Source organism: Ostrea edulis, chromosome 7 (genome assembly GCF_947568905.1).
Source record: "Ostrea edulis chromosome 7, xbOstEdul1.1, whole genome shotgun sequence".
Lineage (NCBI taxonomy): Eukaryota > Metazoa > Mollusca > Bivalvia > Ostreida > Ostreidae > Ostrea > Ostrea edulis.
Window position 1 is genome coordinate 27,247,611 of NC_079170.1, and position 13,323 is coordinate 27,260,933.

General features: G+C 33.9%; 1 protein-coding gene across 4 annotated transcripts; it reads right to left on the minus strand.

Annotated features, from left to right (window-relative positions):
* Nucleotides 1-2,716: 2,716 nt before the first annotated feature.
* LOC130046560 (hibernation-associated plasma protein HP-27-like) lies at nucleotides 2,717-11,278 on the minus strand. Of its 4 annotated transcripts, none has more exons than XM_056143823.1 (3): nucleotides 11,232-11,278; nucleotides 5,925-5,983; nucleotides 2,717-3,158 (listed from the first exon to the last, which is right to left on the minus strand). In XM_056143823.1, exons 2-3 carry the CDS (start codon nucleotides 5,974-5,976, stop codon nucleotides 2,752-2,754), a joined length of 459 nt encoding a protein of 152 aa, XP_055999798.1. In that variant the 5' UTR covers nucleotides 5,977-5,983; nucleotides 11,232-11,278; the 3' UTR covers nucleotides 2,717-2,751. The 4 variants fall into 4 exon arrangements, with proteins under 4 accessions (XP_055999798.1, XP_055999796.1, XP_055999799.1 ...); XM_056143821.1 differs by having other exon boundaries at nucleotides 2,717-3,161; nucleotides 11,232-11,276; XM_056143824.1 differs by lacking the exon at nucleotides 11,232-11,278 and adding an exon at nucleotides 10,741-10,782.
* Nucleotides 11,279-13,323: the final 2,045 nt, after the last annotated feature.

Sequence of the window (13,323 nt, forward strand, 5' to 3'; positions counted from 1 at the left end):
TTATTCAGGCAGATTTCGGAGTAATAAAATAATTTTTGTAGCATTAACTTCAACCTACCAAGGATATAGAACACACATTAAAAACAAGAAGCTCTCAGGCCTCATCGGTCAGCTGAGTATTGATTAAAACTATCAATAGACCAAAGAACTATCTAGGCTACATATAAATACTAATATTCAGCAGCATTATAAAACAAATGTGGTCTTAAACACAAATGCCCCCAAAAGTTTCCATATAGATGAAAGACTACATATTATATATCATACACTTTATATGTCCAAAGTATATGACTATTTTGGTTTGGATCCCCCTTAGTGTCGGAATCCTGGGGTTACGAAATTCACTTTTGTGACACACCCTCTTCTGCTTTTACGGAATATCAATAAATATTTTATGCAATATATTTTTTCGGAATATCATTGGAATTTAATACAATATCAGTTAAATTAAAGAAGACGTTTTCCCAAATGATGAAAACAATAATCACTGTCTTAACTTTGATCTCAATCTGAGATCATGAAATTTACAATTTTCGTAAACGGGTACCTACTCCAAATTAGTATCAAACCAAGTTAGTATCAAATTAGTATCAATATATTATCAGTAGCGTTAAAGATGTTGTTCAAATGTATTACATATAAACACTATATACCCAGCTTCGCCCTGCCCTGAATTCAAAACTTCTACTCTTGAAATAATGAAAGTTACAACTTTGGTAGAGACTTCCCCGCCGTAAATGACAACGCATTCAGTTTTTTTGTACAGATATTGTGCGGTTATAAAGAGGAAGATTTTGGAAAATTACTCAAATTTTGACAGATTTTGCCCCACCCCTAATGTCCGGGGGTGCAGGAATCCTAAAATTACAATTCATACCCCACTTGTTCCAAAGATGTTTCATACCAAAAAAGATGGATGAACAAGGCGAAGAAAATGTCTATTCATCGAAATACATACTATAAACATATTTCGCATCGTGTATCTTTTTCTCTTGTGATCAACTGATATTTGACAGTTTTAGTGTTTGATGATGTGTTTCAAACATTCAGTGATGAAATAGATTATATTTGTCACCAAAAAATTATGAATATAAACGAGATATTAAAAGCATCCAAAGCATTGCCTAAAATTCTCTGGTTACAAATCACCATTGCGTTCAGCGGTATAATTTCATTATCTCCGGCGTAGAGGTTTCGACTGCAGGGCAGGGTCAAGCTTTGGCATATGGTGTTTATGTGTAGTACATTTGAACAACATCTTCTTTAACGTTACTGATACTATATTGATACTAATTTCATACTACCTTAGTTTGCTACTAATTCACTCAACCAGATTGCTTGAAATATTCATGAAGATTTAAGTCATGCATGATATAACGTCTGCAATGTGAGAGACTTAGATTCTTTTAAAAAAAACTATCATTGTCTGTCAGAGTTTTAAACCTTTCCCCTAGAGTGGGTCATCGCTCCATCCCCATTAAGTCATTTAACTGTAAGTTTGTTTAGTTTATTTTACTACAAACATTTTACAACAAAAGATCGAAAATCAACCCAAACACGTGGTGATTTTACCAAACTCGACTACAAAATTGACACATTTGACTATGTTCTAATTTTCACACTCTAATATTTCAAATGATTTAATTTCTCGTGTGTTTTATTTACGACCTATGGTACAAATACATACCATACAGCTAATTCAAACTTTTTCAGAGTGATTTTATTTTTGTCTTTCCTATTTACCCACTCATAGGTATTTTTCTCGCCTTTTTCCCACATCTTCTTAGAAAAGAATTGGAATGGTAGTTACTAAGATGACAAAATGTTTATTTCTTCACACGCATTTAATCACTATGACCATTTTGGCCCCACTTTGTTACCGAAAACCCCTACTACTGGAATCATGAAATTTAGAAAGCTATATTTTGAGCTTCTTCTACGATGCATTTGCAATCAATGGGGATAATAAAATGAGAACAATGTTATCAAATATGGAAAATGTTTTCAAATTCCGTACGTATAATCAAAGGTTAGTGGCAATTTTGAATATGTGCAGCCAACGATCCAGGGCGATATCCGAGTTCCACATAGTACAACTTCTAGATATATTTGACCAAGCTAATGCGGTGGCATTTGCAGGGCATGATGACCCATTATCTATTCTTTTCCCTCATAGACATCAATTTGAAGTATTTGGCAAAACTTACACTGCTGTTAAACATGTGTTCCAGCATGTTAAATCGCTTTGTTCTGTAAATCTCATCTATAGAGTCCAAAAGGCTCAGAACACAAAACGCATCAAACATTAAGTTCTACCTTTTGACACATGGCCAGACAAAAAAAATTAAAGACTCTCTTACAAATATCAGAAGATTGTGTAGGCAGTGTGGGACGATTACTGGGGTACCGTTCTCATTAACGTGGGGAAAGTTAACAATTATGCAGCGCTGTCCCGTCCAAAATAAATTCAAAACTTGGAAGAAAGATATACTCGCAATACTGGTTAGGATAAGCACACACCTATAAAATATAGGATCCAAGCCGCGGAACGATAACATTGTTTGAAATGAAGGGGTAATTTACTAGATCGCTGTATGTTGTATTTCCTGAACATTGTTGATGCATAAATGCATTATGCAATGAAAGTCTCAAAATGTTTTCCCAGTTTATCGGTCATTTGATAGACTTAATGCCTTTGCAAAATGAAACCTTCTAGTGAGGATATATCTTTTATTTCTTATCAACACAAGTTTACAGTTGATCTATTAGAAAACCAGAAAACACATTATAATTAGACACACTACGGTCATGCATTTTTGATGCACGGCCATTGTTGTTCCGAATCCATATTCTGTCGCCTTTGTTAAGTACTAACTGTAAGGTCTGACTGGATTGTGGAAAAGTTTTGGCATTAGAAAACACCACGGACAATCTGATGCCATTCTTCATTATTCCTAGATGAACATAGTTCTTTGGAAAACTCATCAAGGTACAGGAGATGCTGTAGAGACCGTTATAGGGGGCGGTAAAAACGCCGGTTGTCGGTTGATAGGCTCCACCCCAATTTGTCAACACATGATCATACTTCACCACTGCGTGAGAGCCCACTGTTGTGTCTTTGGACAGAAAGGCTGTAAAGGCAACACTCGCTCCTTTCTCTGCTAAACATGAATTACATTTTAGTACTTCGTGCAATTTCTGAATATATTTGTAACAAATGTTCATGTTATAAAAAATCCAAAGGGTGAAAATTTCCAGTGTTGCCAATAGCAATATGCAGTTTTTATTTCATACCACTTTATATCATCATACCTAAGTGAAATAGATCTAATGGTATAACGATTTAGTTTGTCAATACAACCTATCATTTGATCAAATGCTGTCTGACGTCTTTCATACCGATTGTTAGACCGTTCTTGGCACACTGATTTTGACTACAGATAACTCCGTTTATTTGATCAAGATGTATGGCTTACGACCGGTGTGGCCGGTCGACAGGGGATACTTACTCTTCCTATGTGTATCCAGGGGACAGTGTTTACCAACTCTATTTTGAATTGCTCATTGAAGTTATGAGATTGATCGCTGTTCGTTATCTTCACCTTTCATCTAATGCCTTGTACAAGTATCCCAATTATCATTCATATCAGTTATTCAAATATCATTAAGACTTTCTGCTTTCTCTTTTTCAAATTGCATAACTCAAACGTCTTTTCATTTCAAATTATGTGACAAAATACTCAAAATGACAATCAATTGTAGCATAACTTGGCTAATGTGGTCATGTACTTAATATCCTATGCCAACTACCGTCAGCAGATACTAGTACTATAAGTTTAAGTCAATGTATTTGCTCACAGAAGGGAAACAATATTCTAGTGATTTACATGAAATCATAATCAATTTATCTTTATATTTTGAAATCTGTATTTGATCCAAAACTTCACAAAAACCTTTAAAGAGGTATATTGCTTATCCAGTAAATGATCTACCGAACCCCTATCTTTGTTCCTTGGAGATATATCAACAGCTTTGAATGAGATACTTCAAACGTATTCTATCAAAACATATGCGAGAAGTGATGTGAATCCAATGTAGATTCTCTAACATTCCAAAAAACCTTTCAAAACTTTTAAATGACAAAGCTTTCCCCTCATGAAGAGCATCAAAACGTATGATTTTTCAACACTTTACACGATCATTCCTCACAATAAATTAAAGACTAGCTTTTTAACATCTTAGATATTCCTCTTTCAATAAAAATGGAACAGATAAAGGTTTATATATTGTGATATTCCTTACTTTCTTAGACATCATTTTTATTCTACACGTCAGTTCTCTCAAGTTCATAATAAAACGAGCCAGGAGTTCTTCATTGACAATATCTACGTCGTCTTTGGAGATCAAGTCTTTAAACAGTCCTTTGGAATTCCCATTGGCACGAATTGTGCTCATTTATTAGCCGAATTGTTTTAACATTCTTATGAGGCAGAATTCATTCAAAACTCTCTATATGAGAAGAAAAAATATTTTGTTGTGTTCTGGCGTGTTTAGATATATCGACGTTTTATCTATTGATAATGTCTATTTTTATTAATATGTTGATTTTATGCAAGGTGAAGATAACGAACAGTGATCAATCTCATAACTCCTACAAGCAATACAAAATAGATAGTTGGGCAAACACGGACCCCTGGACACACCAGAGGTGGGATCAGGTGCCTAGGAGGAGTAAGCATCCCCTGTTGATCAATCACACCCGCCGTGAGCCCCATGTCCTGATCAGGTAAACGGAGTTATCCGCAGTCAAATCAGTGTGCCAAGAACGGCTTAACAATCGGTATGAAACACGTCAGACAGCATTTGACCCAATGCGAGGTTGTATTGACGAACTATATCGTTATAACGACCATAGAATTTGCGAAATGCTGACTTCAATAGAGACTGTTGAGATCCCTGTACCATCAACTTGTTTGTCAGTAGCTTACCTCGATTTAAAAACTGACTATACCCAGAACAAGCTCTTGCATATCGAATCAGTTGAGATATATAAACACCATATGCAGGTGATGATGGAATATTGTTACATAAATGTGGGAAGTTGACGATGGAGAAGCTGAAATCATCCCGTTTGTCATACAGTTGAGTTGTCAGTTTGCCGTTAATGTCTACTTTCAATAAAATATATATCCCTCTGAACTCGAAATAAAAGACACCAAATAGTCTTTTTCCATATCCCATTCATATTTTGATATCTCATTGAACACAGATGTTCATAATAAACTGACAACTCAACTTTATGACGACTTCAGCTTCTCCATCGCCAACTTCCAATATATATGCAGCAATACTCTACTATCACTTGCATATGTTGTTTATGTCTCTCAACTGATTCGATACATGAGAGCATGTTCTATGATCAATTTTTGATCAAGGCAAGTTACTGCCAAATAAGTTAATGTTAGAGGGGTTTCAAAAGTCTTGTGTGACGTCAGAATTTTGCAAATTAATACTCTTAAGCTTGTTTGAAATTACAACTTGTCGTTCGATCGAATGCTGGCTGATGTATTCCATACCGATTGTTAGACTGTTTTAATATACTCAGTTTGACTGCGGATTACCCCGTTTATATCATCAAGAGGTATGGCTCACGGCGGTTGTGACCGGAAAGGGGGATGCTTACTCGTTCTAGGCAACTGATTTCATCTCTGGTGTGTGAAGGGATTCGTATTTCCCCTATATATTTTTCGTATTTCCCCTATTCTTCATTTTGTACTCTTTATGGGATTTTTGAGATTGATCACTGTTCGTTATCTTCGCTTTTCATTACTCATGCACTGCAACTTCAGTGGCTATTTTTTTCTCTTTGATTTGATTTTTTATCCCTTCAATTACAAAAGTAACAAGATTATAATCGTACTTACGACAACCAGAAACGATTCCCAGTACAGCAAGAAAAATAACACACTTCATCATGTTTCTTCTGAAAAACATATATCAAAAAAATTATATATTTCTCTTATATTACTGCCAAAATTTGCAATATCTTCAGATTACTTCACATTTTCATTCCTGCAGTCAAAATGTTGAAAGTGTTAAGTTAGATGTCAGAATCTCTCTTGTCTCGATCGCATTCGTCATACTTATTTTCAAATCAATCGTCATTATGAATCACATATTACTAATCTCCAAAAAGAAATCAATATATCATATGAAACACAGTACACAATATATCAATATTGTACACAAAAACACATTGTAAACCATACCCAGCTGATGTATTTATATTTATCATATTTTCACAAATTGTTCTCAAATGCTTTCTTCATTGTCTACCTATTTCACACAAAAATACACAGAATTACTAACTTATGCATATATTATCTAATTTACTCCGTTTATCAGAATTTCATTTTAAAATTATCAATGAATTGTGTACGCTGTTTGGAACGGGTTAAATAGTATACGATGGTGGGTATCTTTTAGGGGAGAAGATGAGTTAGGGGGATATAATGCTGAGATGAAAGTAATCAAATTCTTCTAAAAATCATTTTATCATAGAAAGGAGGTCTCTCCTGTTTGAAAATGACAATTTAGATAGATAGAGAGAGAGAGAGAGAGAGAGAGAGAGAGAGAGAGAGAGAGAGAGAGATATGTTATTGAGTTTGTTTCCATGGAAACAACCCCTGAACCTCACAATGTTGAAAAAACACAAAAGGCTAAAATTTAGCAGTTGTAGATCCAAGAATATGTACCACAAACAGGTTGTAAAATGAATATTTTTAATGGTCATTATACAAAGAGTATATGTGCAGACAGAGCTGTGAAAATATATAACACAAAAACAAATAACTCAAAATTTAGTCTGAATTTCCTCAGCGCCTCTAAAAAATATCTTTTTGAGGATAGAGTTTTCCAGAAAAATGGTCAAAAACATTTACTGAATGTAATTGGATTTTAACTATTTTGCTCTGATTTAACGATGTTGTCCATGGCTACAGGATTGATTGATTGATTGAATATTGTTTAACGTCCCTTTCAAGAATATTTCACTCATATGGAGACGTCACCGCTGCCGGTGAAGGGCTACATTATTTCGGCCTATGCTCGGCGCTTATTGCCTTTGAGCAGGGAAGGGTCTTTATCGTGCCACACCTGCTATGACACCGGAGCTCGGTTTGTGCGGTCTCATCCGAAAGAACGCCCCATTTAGTCGCCTCTTGCGACAACTAACCAAAGCTATTGGCATGTTAATGAATTGGATAAAAAGATATGATGATCTGAAACAAACACAAATTGGACCGATTATTCTTTCTCTAAAACACATTTGTTTAAAACATCAAGCACAAAGTTTAAATATTATGCTCTTAAAAGTGATTAATTTGTGAAAATATTTTAGTTCGTTTCAAACGAATTCAATCTGGAAACAAAACTGTGTGAATTTCCTCTGTCTTTTTTTTTTTTTTTTTTTTTTTTTTTTTGCATTTGAGCGTTTTAAATTGTTAGGATAAACGACAAAAAAATCATATCCTGTATGAATGTATATAGAATTTTTGAAAATTCATTTTAAAAATGCATAAAGGTACCGAACCAAACCAAAAAAAAAAAAACAGAGATATCACTGACCTACCTAAATGTTCTGATCTCATTAAAACTTTAATACTTTAGAGAATCTTTAACCACTATAATCAAATGTTTGGCTCGAATTGTTTTGAAAACAGCCTTATTTTGCTTTGAAAAAATAATTCAATCAATAATCTGACAACCGATATTGATACAGTTGCGCCTTAGTATTTGATAATCTAATATAGTCTTGTGCCATTAGTTGTAATTGAATCAGTGTAATTCATTTTAGTAAAAGTGTAAACTGTGAAAAATACTAATAAAATTGACATGAATCAACAGATGATCGACACATTCTAATTGGATCATTAATGATTTAACTAGATACTCACTTAAAGAAGTTACATAACGAAGATATTCATAACTATGTGTACCTCTAAACTGCAAATATTGTTTTAGATGCATGGGGAAATTATTTGATTGCTATTGATTCTATCTATTCATAAGTTTCAACCGATATTCTGGGGAAACCAACAGCCTTTCGAAAAGGGAAGGGGTGTAACAAGATGGGCGCATTAAACATTTTCATAAAACTTTTAATGAATTTGAAGAAAATGATCAGTGATCAATCTCATAACACCTATAAATAGATACAAAATAGATAGTAGGGCAAACACGGACCCCTGGACATATCAGAGGTGGGATCAGGTGCCTAGAAGGAGGGATGGGTTAGTGCTTCATCTCCTTTATATCCCCTAGTTTATTGTTTTAAAAATTTACACCAGAATTATAATCAAATGTTTGGTTTGGTTTTCTTTCTACGCAATCTGGAGAGGGGTGTGAATATGGAATTTGGGTAACAAATGTTCCTGTTTTAAAGAAGAAGAGAGGCAATCTGGAACACGCGTTCAAGTCCCCCCCCCCCCACCCCCGATCTGCAAATGAAAATTAGATTTGGTAAAATACATGTACTATGTTAGATTTAAAGCATATAATCATTATTTGATGAGAGCAGATACAGGGTGATAAGTAAGTTTTGATTTTGCCGATTCCGCATTTCCTCTGTTTTATGACATAGGTGTTTGGACACGTATCGGCAGATCTAATTTCAAATCAAAACATCTAACATTATATGATTTTGATTCAAATAAGGAATTAAACTTACGTAAATTTCAATAATTTTCCCCCCAAAAAATGCATGCATGCACAACTCATTTGGAGACGTTTTTCTGATGAGTAAATCGATCGGTAATAAATTCCGCCATGCATATGCAGAAATCAGTGCTAAATAATTCGTAGCCTTCTTTGTATTTTTCTACTTATTATGGTACTTGAGATTGCATGTATCATAAATGAACCAATGAATTGCATTAAATAATTCACAAGACGCAGACAGTATCTACATGTTTTTCCCTAAAACAGCTCTAGCAAATTTATCGTTACTTCGAATTTCAAACATTTCGGTTGAGCATCACTGAAGAGACATTATTTGTCGAAATGCGCATCTGGTGCATCAAAATTGGTACTGTATAAGTTTTACATGTGCATGTACAGGTAGAGGCATATACGTAAGCGGTACCACATGTACCTTTTTGCTGACAAAATGTTTAGTCCTCGGGTAAAGATATTTTTCAATTATTTTCATAATTTACGAAATGTCGGAATATAATACAAAATATATATTATTACTACGGCATGATAATTATTTTGGAGAATTGTTCAGCACCACCTTTATTGTCGTTCAATTTGGCTATACTTTTTAAATTGTGCAGAGATTCTGTTCGACGTGTTGTGATTCCGTGTTACATTTCTATTTTGAACATATTACACGGGTCTAAATGTATATAATAACATGCAGTACCGGGACATCTGTCAAAAACTATCTGCTGTCAACGAAACCAACGTAAACATGGCGTCAAAAATCACGCGCTTATGTCGTTACCTCATATTTGCTAAAACACGTCATAACGGCATTTATACAAAATTATTCAATCAAAATAAGGCCCCAACTCTATTGATTTATGGTTTTCTATTTCGAAAATATGACTTTGGTCAAAGTCATTATCAATGTATTTTACGACAATCATAACCTAAGTACGTTAGTTCGAGTTGCGCAGTGACTTTAAAAACGTCACAATCATATTCCCCTTAATGCTGATATATTAAAAAATATACTATTGTTACATCTAAAGAGTTCGCATGGTATAACAGGGGATGAGTTTTGTTGCGCTTCACTTCTCATCGGTGTTTCCGATTTACTTGCGCAGATAGTCTCATTATGTAACACGTACATGTACATATCCAATACTGACGTATTACAATAAGATGTGATCAAACTGCAGACTGTTTTCTTTTCCATACAATGTTAAAATAAATGGAAGTAAATAAAATTGTATTACCGAGTTATTCCGATTTCTTTATTATCAACAGAGATATCTTCCATAATTCGGAATTGTATTACTTTCAATGTACACTTTTTTTCAAAAATTACGAAATTAGAACCGTAATTGAAACATCACAATTGCCTGAGAAAGAAAAAAAACACTGAGACTTGTTGATGATTGTTCGGAACATAATACTTAGAAACGTGCTTCTCATTTCCTGAATATTAATTCAAATAAAAAATTAATTTAACATTATATGGTTGTTATAACCATGAAATTTGCCAATAAAACCTGTCATTGGGTCAAATGCTGCCTGGTGTGTTTCATACCAATTGTTAGGTCGTTCTGCACACACTGATTTTGACTACGTATTACTCCATTTACGTGATCAAGATATATGCCCAACAACGGTTGTGATCGGTCGACAGGGGATGGTTACTCCTCCTTATCACCTAATCCCGTATGTAAAGGGTCTGTAAAGGGTCTGTGTTTGCTCAAATCTTATTTTTGAATTCCTTATAGGAGTTATTAGATGATCACCCTTCGTTATCACCATCTTTTCAGGAATCTCTCAATTAATTTACCTTCAAAAAGTTATTTTCTTACGTTTTAATTGAGAAATTAAGTAAATAAGATTAGTTGAAAATACAAGAAATGCAGAGAGTTAAATTGCAAACAATTCCAAAAATCCCCAAGTCCCCTCTTCATTTTACTAATGTTTGATATTTTTGTTGTAATTATCTAAATAAGCAAACAAACAATACATAATAAGGAATCGTTTTTGAAACAGCACCTTTATCGTGTCGTTTTGTTTTTCCCCACAACCAGTTTTCACACCTTCTGTACGGAGAACAATAACCACAGCCTTCATAAGCGCCTCTCAGTATAATGTACCGTTGATATTTTCTGAGTACTTATCAGTAAATAGCAAAACTCAAAGTAAATATCAGAATTTCTCAGTACTTGATAGAAATTATCCCAACAGCAGTAAATATGTCAGTAATTATCATAACTTCTCGGTATCGACAGCACAATAGCAGTAATTATCAACATTTATCAAGAAGCAATGTCACTCAATACGTTTTTCTTTGAATGGGGTTGGCTAAATTAATTATGATGCCTCCGATTTTTCTCTTAGAATTTGATATTTGCAATAGCTCATAATTATGATTTTCATACTCAGAAGCCAACATAATTCAAACTTTTCGAAGACTTTTCTACATAAAATATTGTATTTAATACATTGTTTTACGAATCCTACGGTTTATTTACAGCTGTACTTACCACCACGGCTTCACGGTACTGTAAAGTAAGGTTGAGAATAGATCAGAATACCAACATATTATATACCATTCCATCACCACATCTGGTGAGGAATTACATGCATATATCAATACTTAATTTTGTTTATGCGGCTTCAGTATTAGTTACATTTGTAAAGAACAATTATTAACATCAAAAACCCAGATATTCAAATTTATAAAACTACATTTCAAATATAATGGATCCCGTTTTGATCAGAATGCCCACATATTATTTTAATAATTTATGGTACCGCCATATGGTTCTAAACTCCTTTGATGTTATCGATATTTGATTTCATCTATGTCTCATCAAAATGAGTTACATTTGTAAAGAATAATTTGTAGCAAAAAGGAGACATTGAAGTTTATAAACTGCATTTTAAAAATGTTGCTTATTATTATAGATTAGAATACCCCTATATTTCCTATCATCCTACATCCACATCTGGTGCAAACTTACAGAAACATTATCGAGTCACGTGCTGCAACAGGTGATGATCACTGGATTAGAACTTTTGGCACTGCATTTCTATATGGGAGTAATGATAAAGTAGACAATTTGGGATATCTTTCAAGTCTATAATCAAGAATGAAATTGTTTGGAATTGACAGAAATGATATAAGAGTCTGTATCAATTGACGGAATGAAAATCATTGAAAGAAATAGCGAAAGGACTAAAGAAATTACCGTGGTAGGGGTGTCTGAAAAGAACGGGGTAATTTACTGTAGATCGCTGTATGATGTAAAAAAAAAAAAAAAAAATACCAATATGACTTATTACAAGCAATGAGACTACTTGTATATACTTGTTTTTATTAACACTTGGAATGAACTTTCAAATGTTGGTGGATTTTCAATCTCAAATCAACAGAGTTAATAAATGAAAGAGCCATGTGAGAAATGAATTGGTACTCCTTTTATTTATAATTTAGATACGGTGTTTTTAATGGATACCTTCTAAAGCCTTGTATGTGAAAAACACTATTTTACGAGGGATACAGTTTCAAATCTCTTTCAATTTTTTTCCAATTGTACACCAAATAAGACAAATTCGATATGGAATTAAGAACATTTTCTACTATTTTTAATGATTAAGTAGAAAAATCTATTATAATATAGAATGTATTAAGTGATTATCTTAATATAGATACAGTGTGAAAATAGAAACATATCACAATTGGCATAATAGAAAGGTATATTATGAATTCACCCAATCAAAATTTCCCATATAGCAAACAGGTTATGTAAGTATAAGATGAACTGTGTACAATATTCCCTTGATGAAATATGTTACTGAAACAGATACTTTTTTGTCTTTGCTGAGAATCGAACCGAAACCTCTGGCACGACAGCATAATGCTCGACCAATCAAGCCCAATGGTTAACCCACTAGCCAGAGCTAGTAGGGAGGTCGAGTATTTTACACTACTACATTGTCTCCCCTCATCGAGAGAGGCGTCCCGAATCTCCTGGTCGTGCCTGCGGAATGAAGATCTTGGGGCAATCACTCTCACCGGTCCCACGTAAGGGACCAAATGTAACAGTGCAGTATATACCTCTATTGAAGACTGAACCCGAGATCTCTGACACGATAGTTGATAACTCTACGGATCGACCTAAAGAGCATCTAACACTACCACATTACAATATCCTTAATGATGTAAAATTACATTTCATGCTTCTTACAACTACGTTTACTTCACTCGCTGATTATAGATTCTATTTTATTATTTATTCTCTCTAATGCCCAAAATATGCATTTTGGAATGAGATAGTGTTTGCGTTTTTTTATATTTGTGAATTGAGAAACATATGGTAAAACAAAGTTTAGAAAAACTCCTTATCTTTGATCTGAGTAATCCTATGTACATGTAATACCATATATATGCATTATCTGCTATCTATATATCTTATGAAAACATCCAAATAACGGCGAGAGAAAAATGAAAATGTGAACATTCCAGGTTGTAAAAATTCCATTATAAGGATATTACTTCCATTTCAACCTATCGGTATTATGTTTATCATTTCAGATGGTCTAATCCGCGATATTCTTAGACAGGTATTCCGA

Excerpts from the sequence above, each read along its gene's own strand:
- LOC130046560 (XM_056143821.1), bottom strand. The coding sequence starts at position 5,976 with ATGATGAAGTGTGTTATTTTTCTTGCTGTACTGGGAATCGTTTCTGGT. Across the intron at positions 3,162-5,924 it reads GGGAATCGTTTCTGGTTGTC|CAGAGAAAGGAGCGAGTGTT; the intron begins GTAAGTACGATT and ends ATTCATGTTTAG.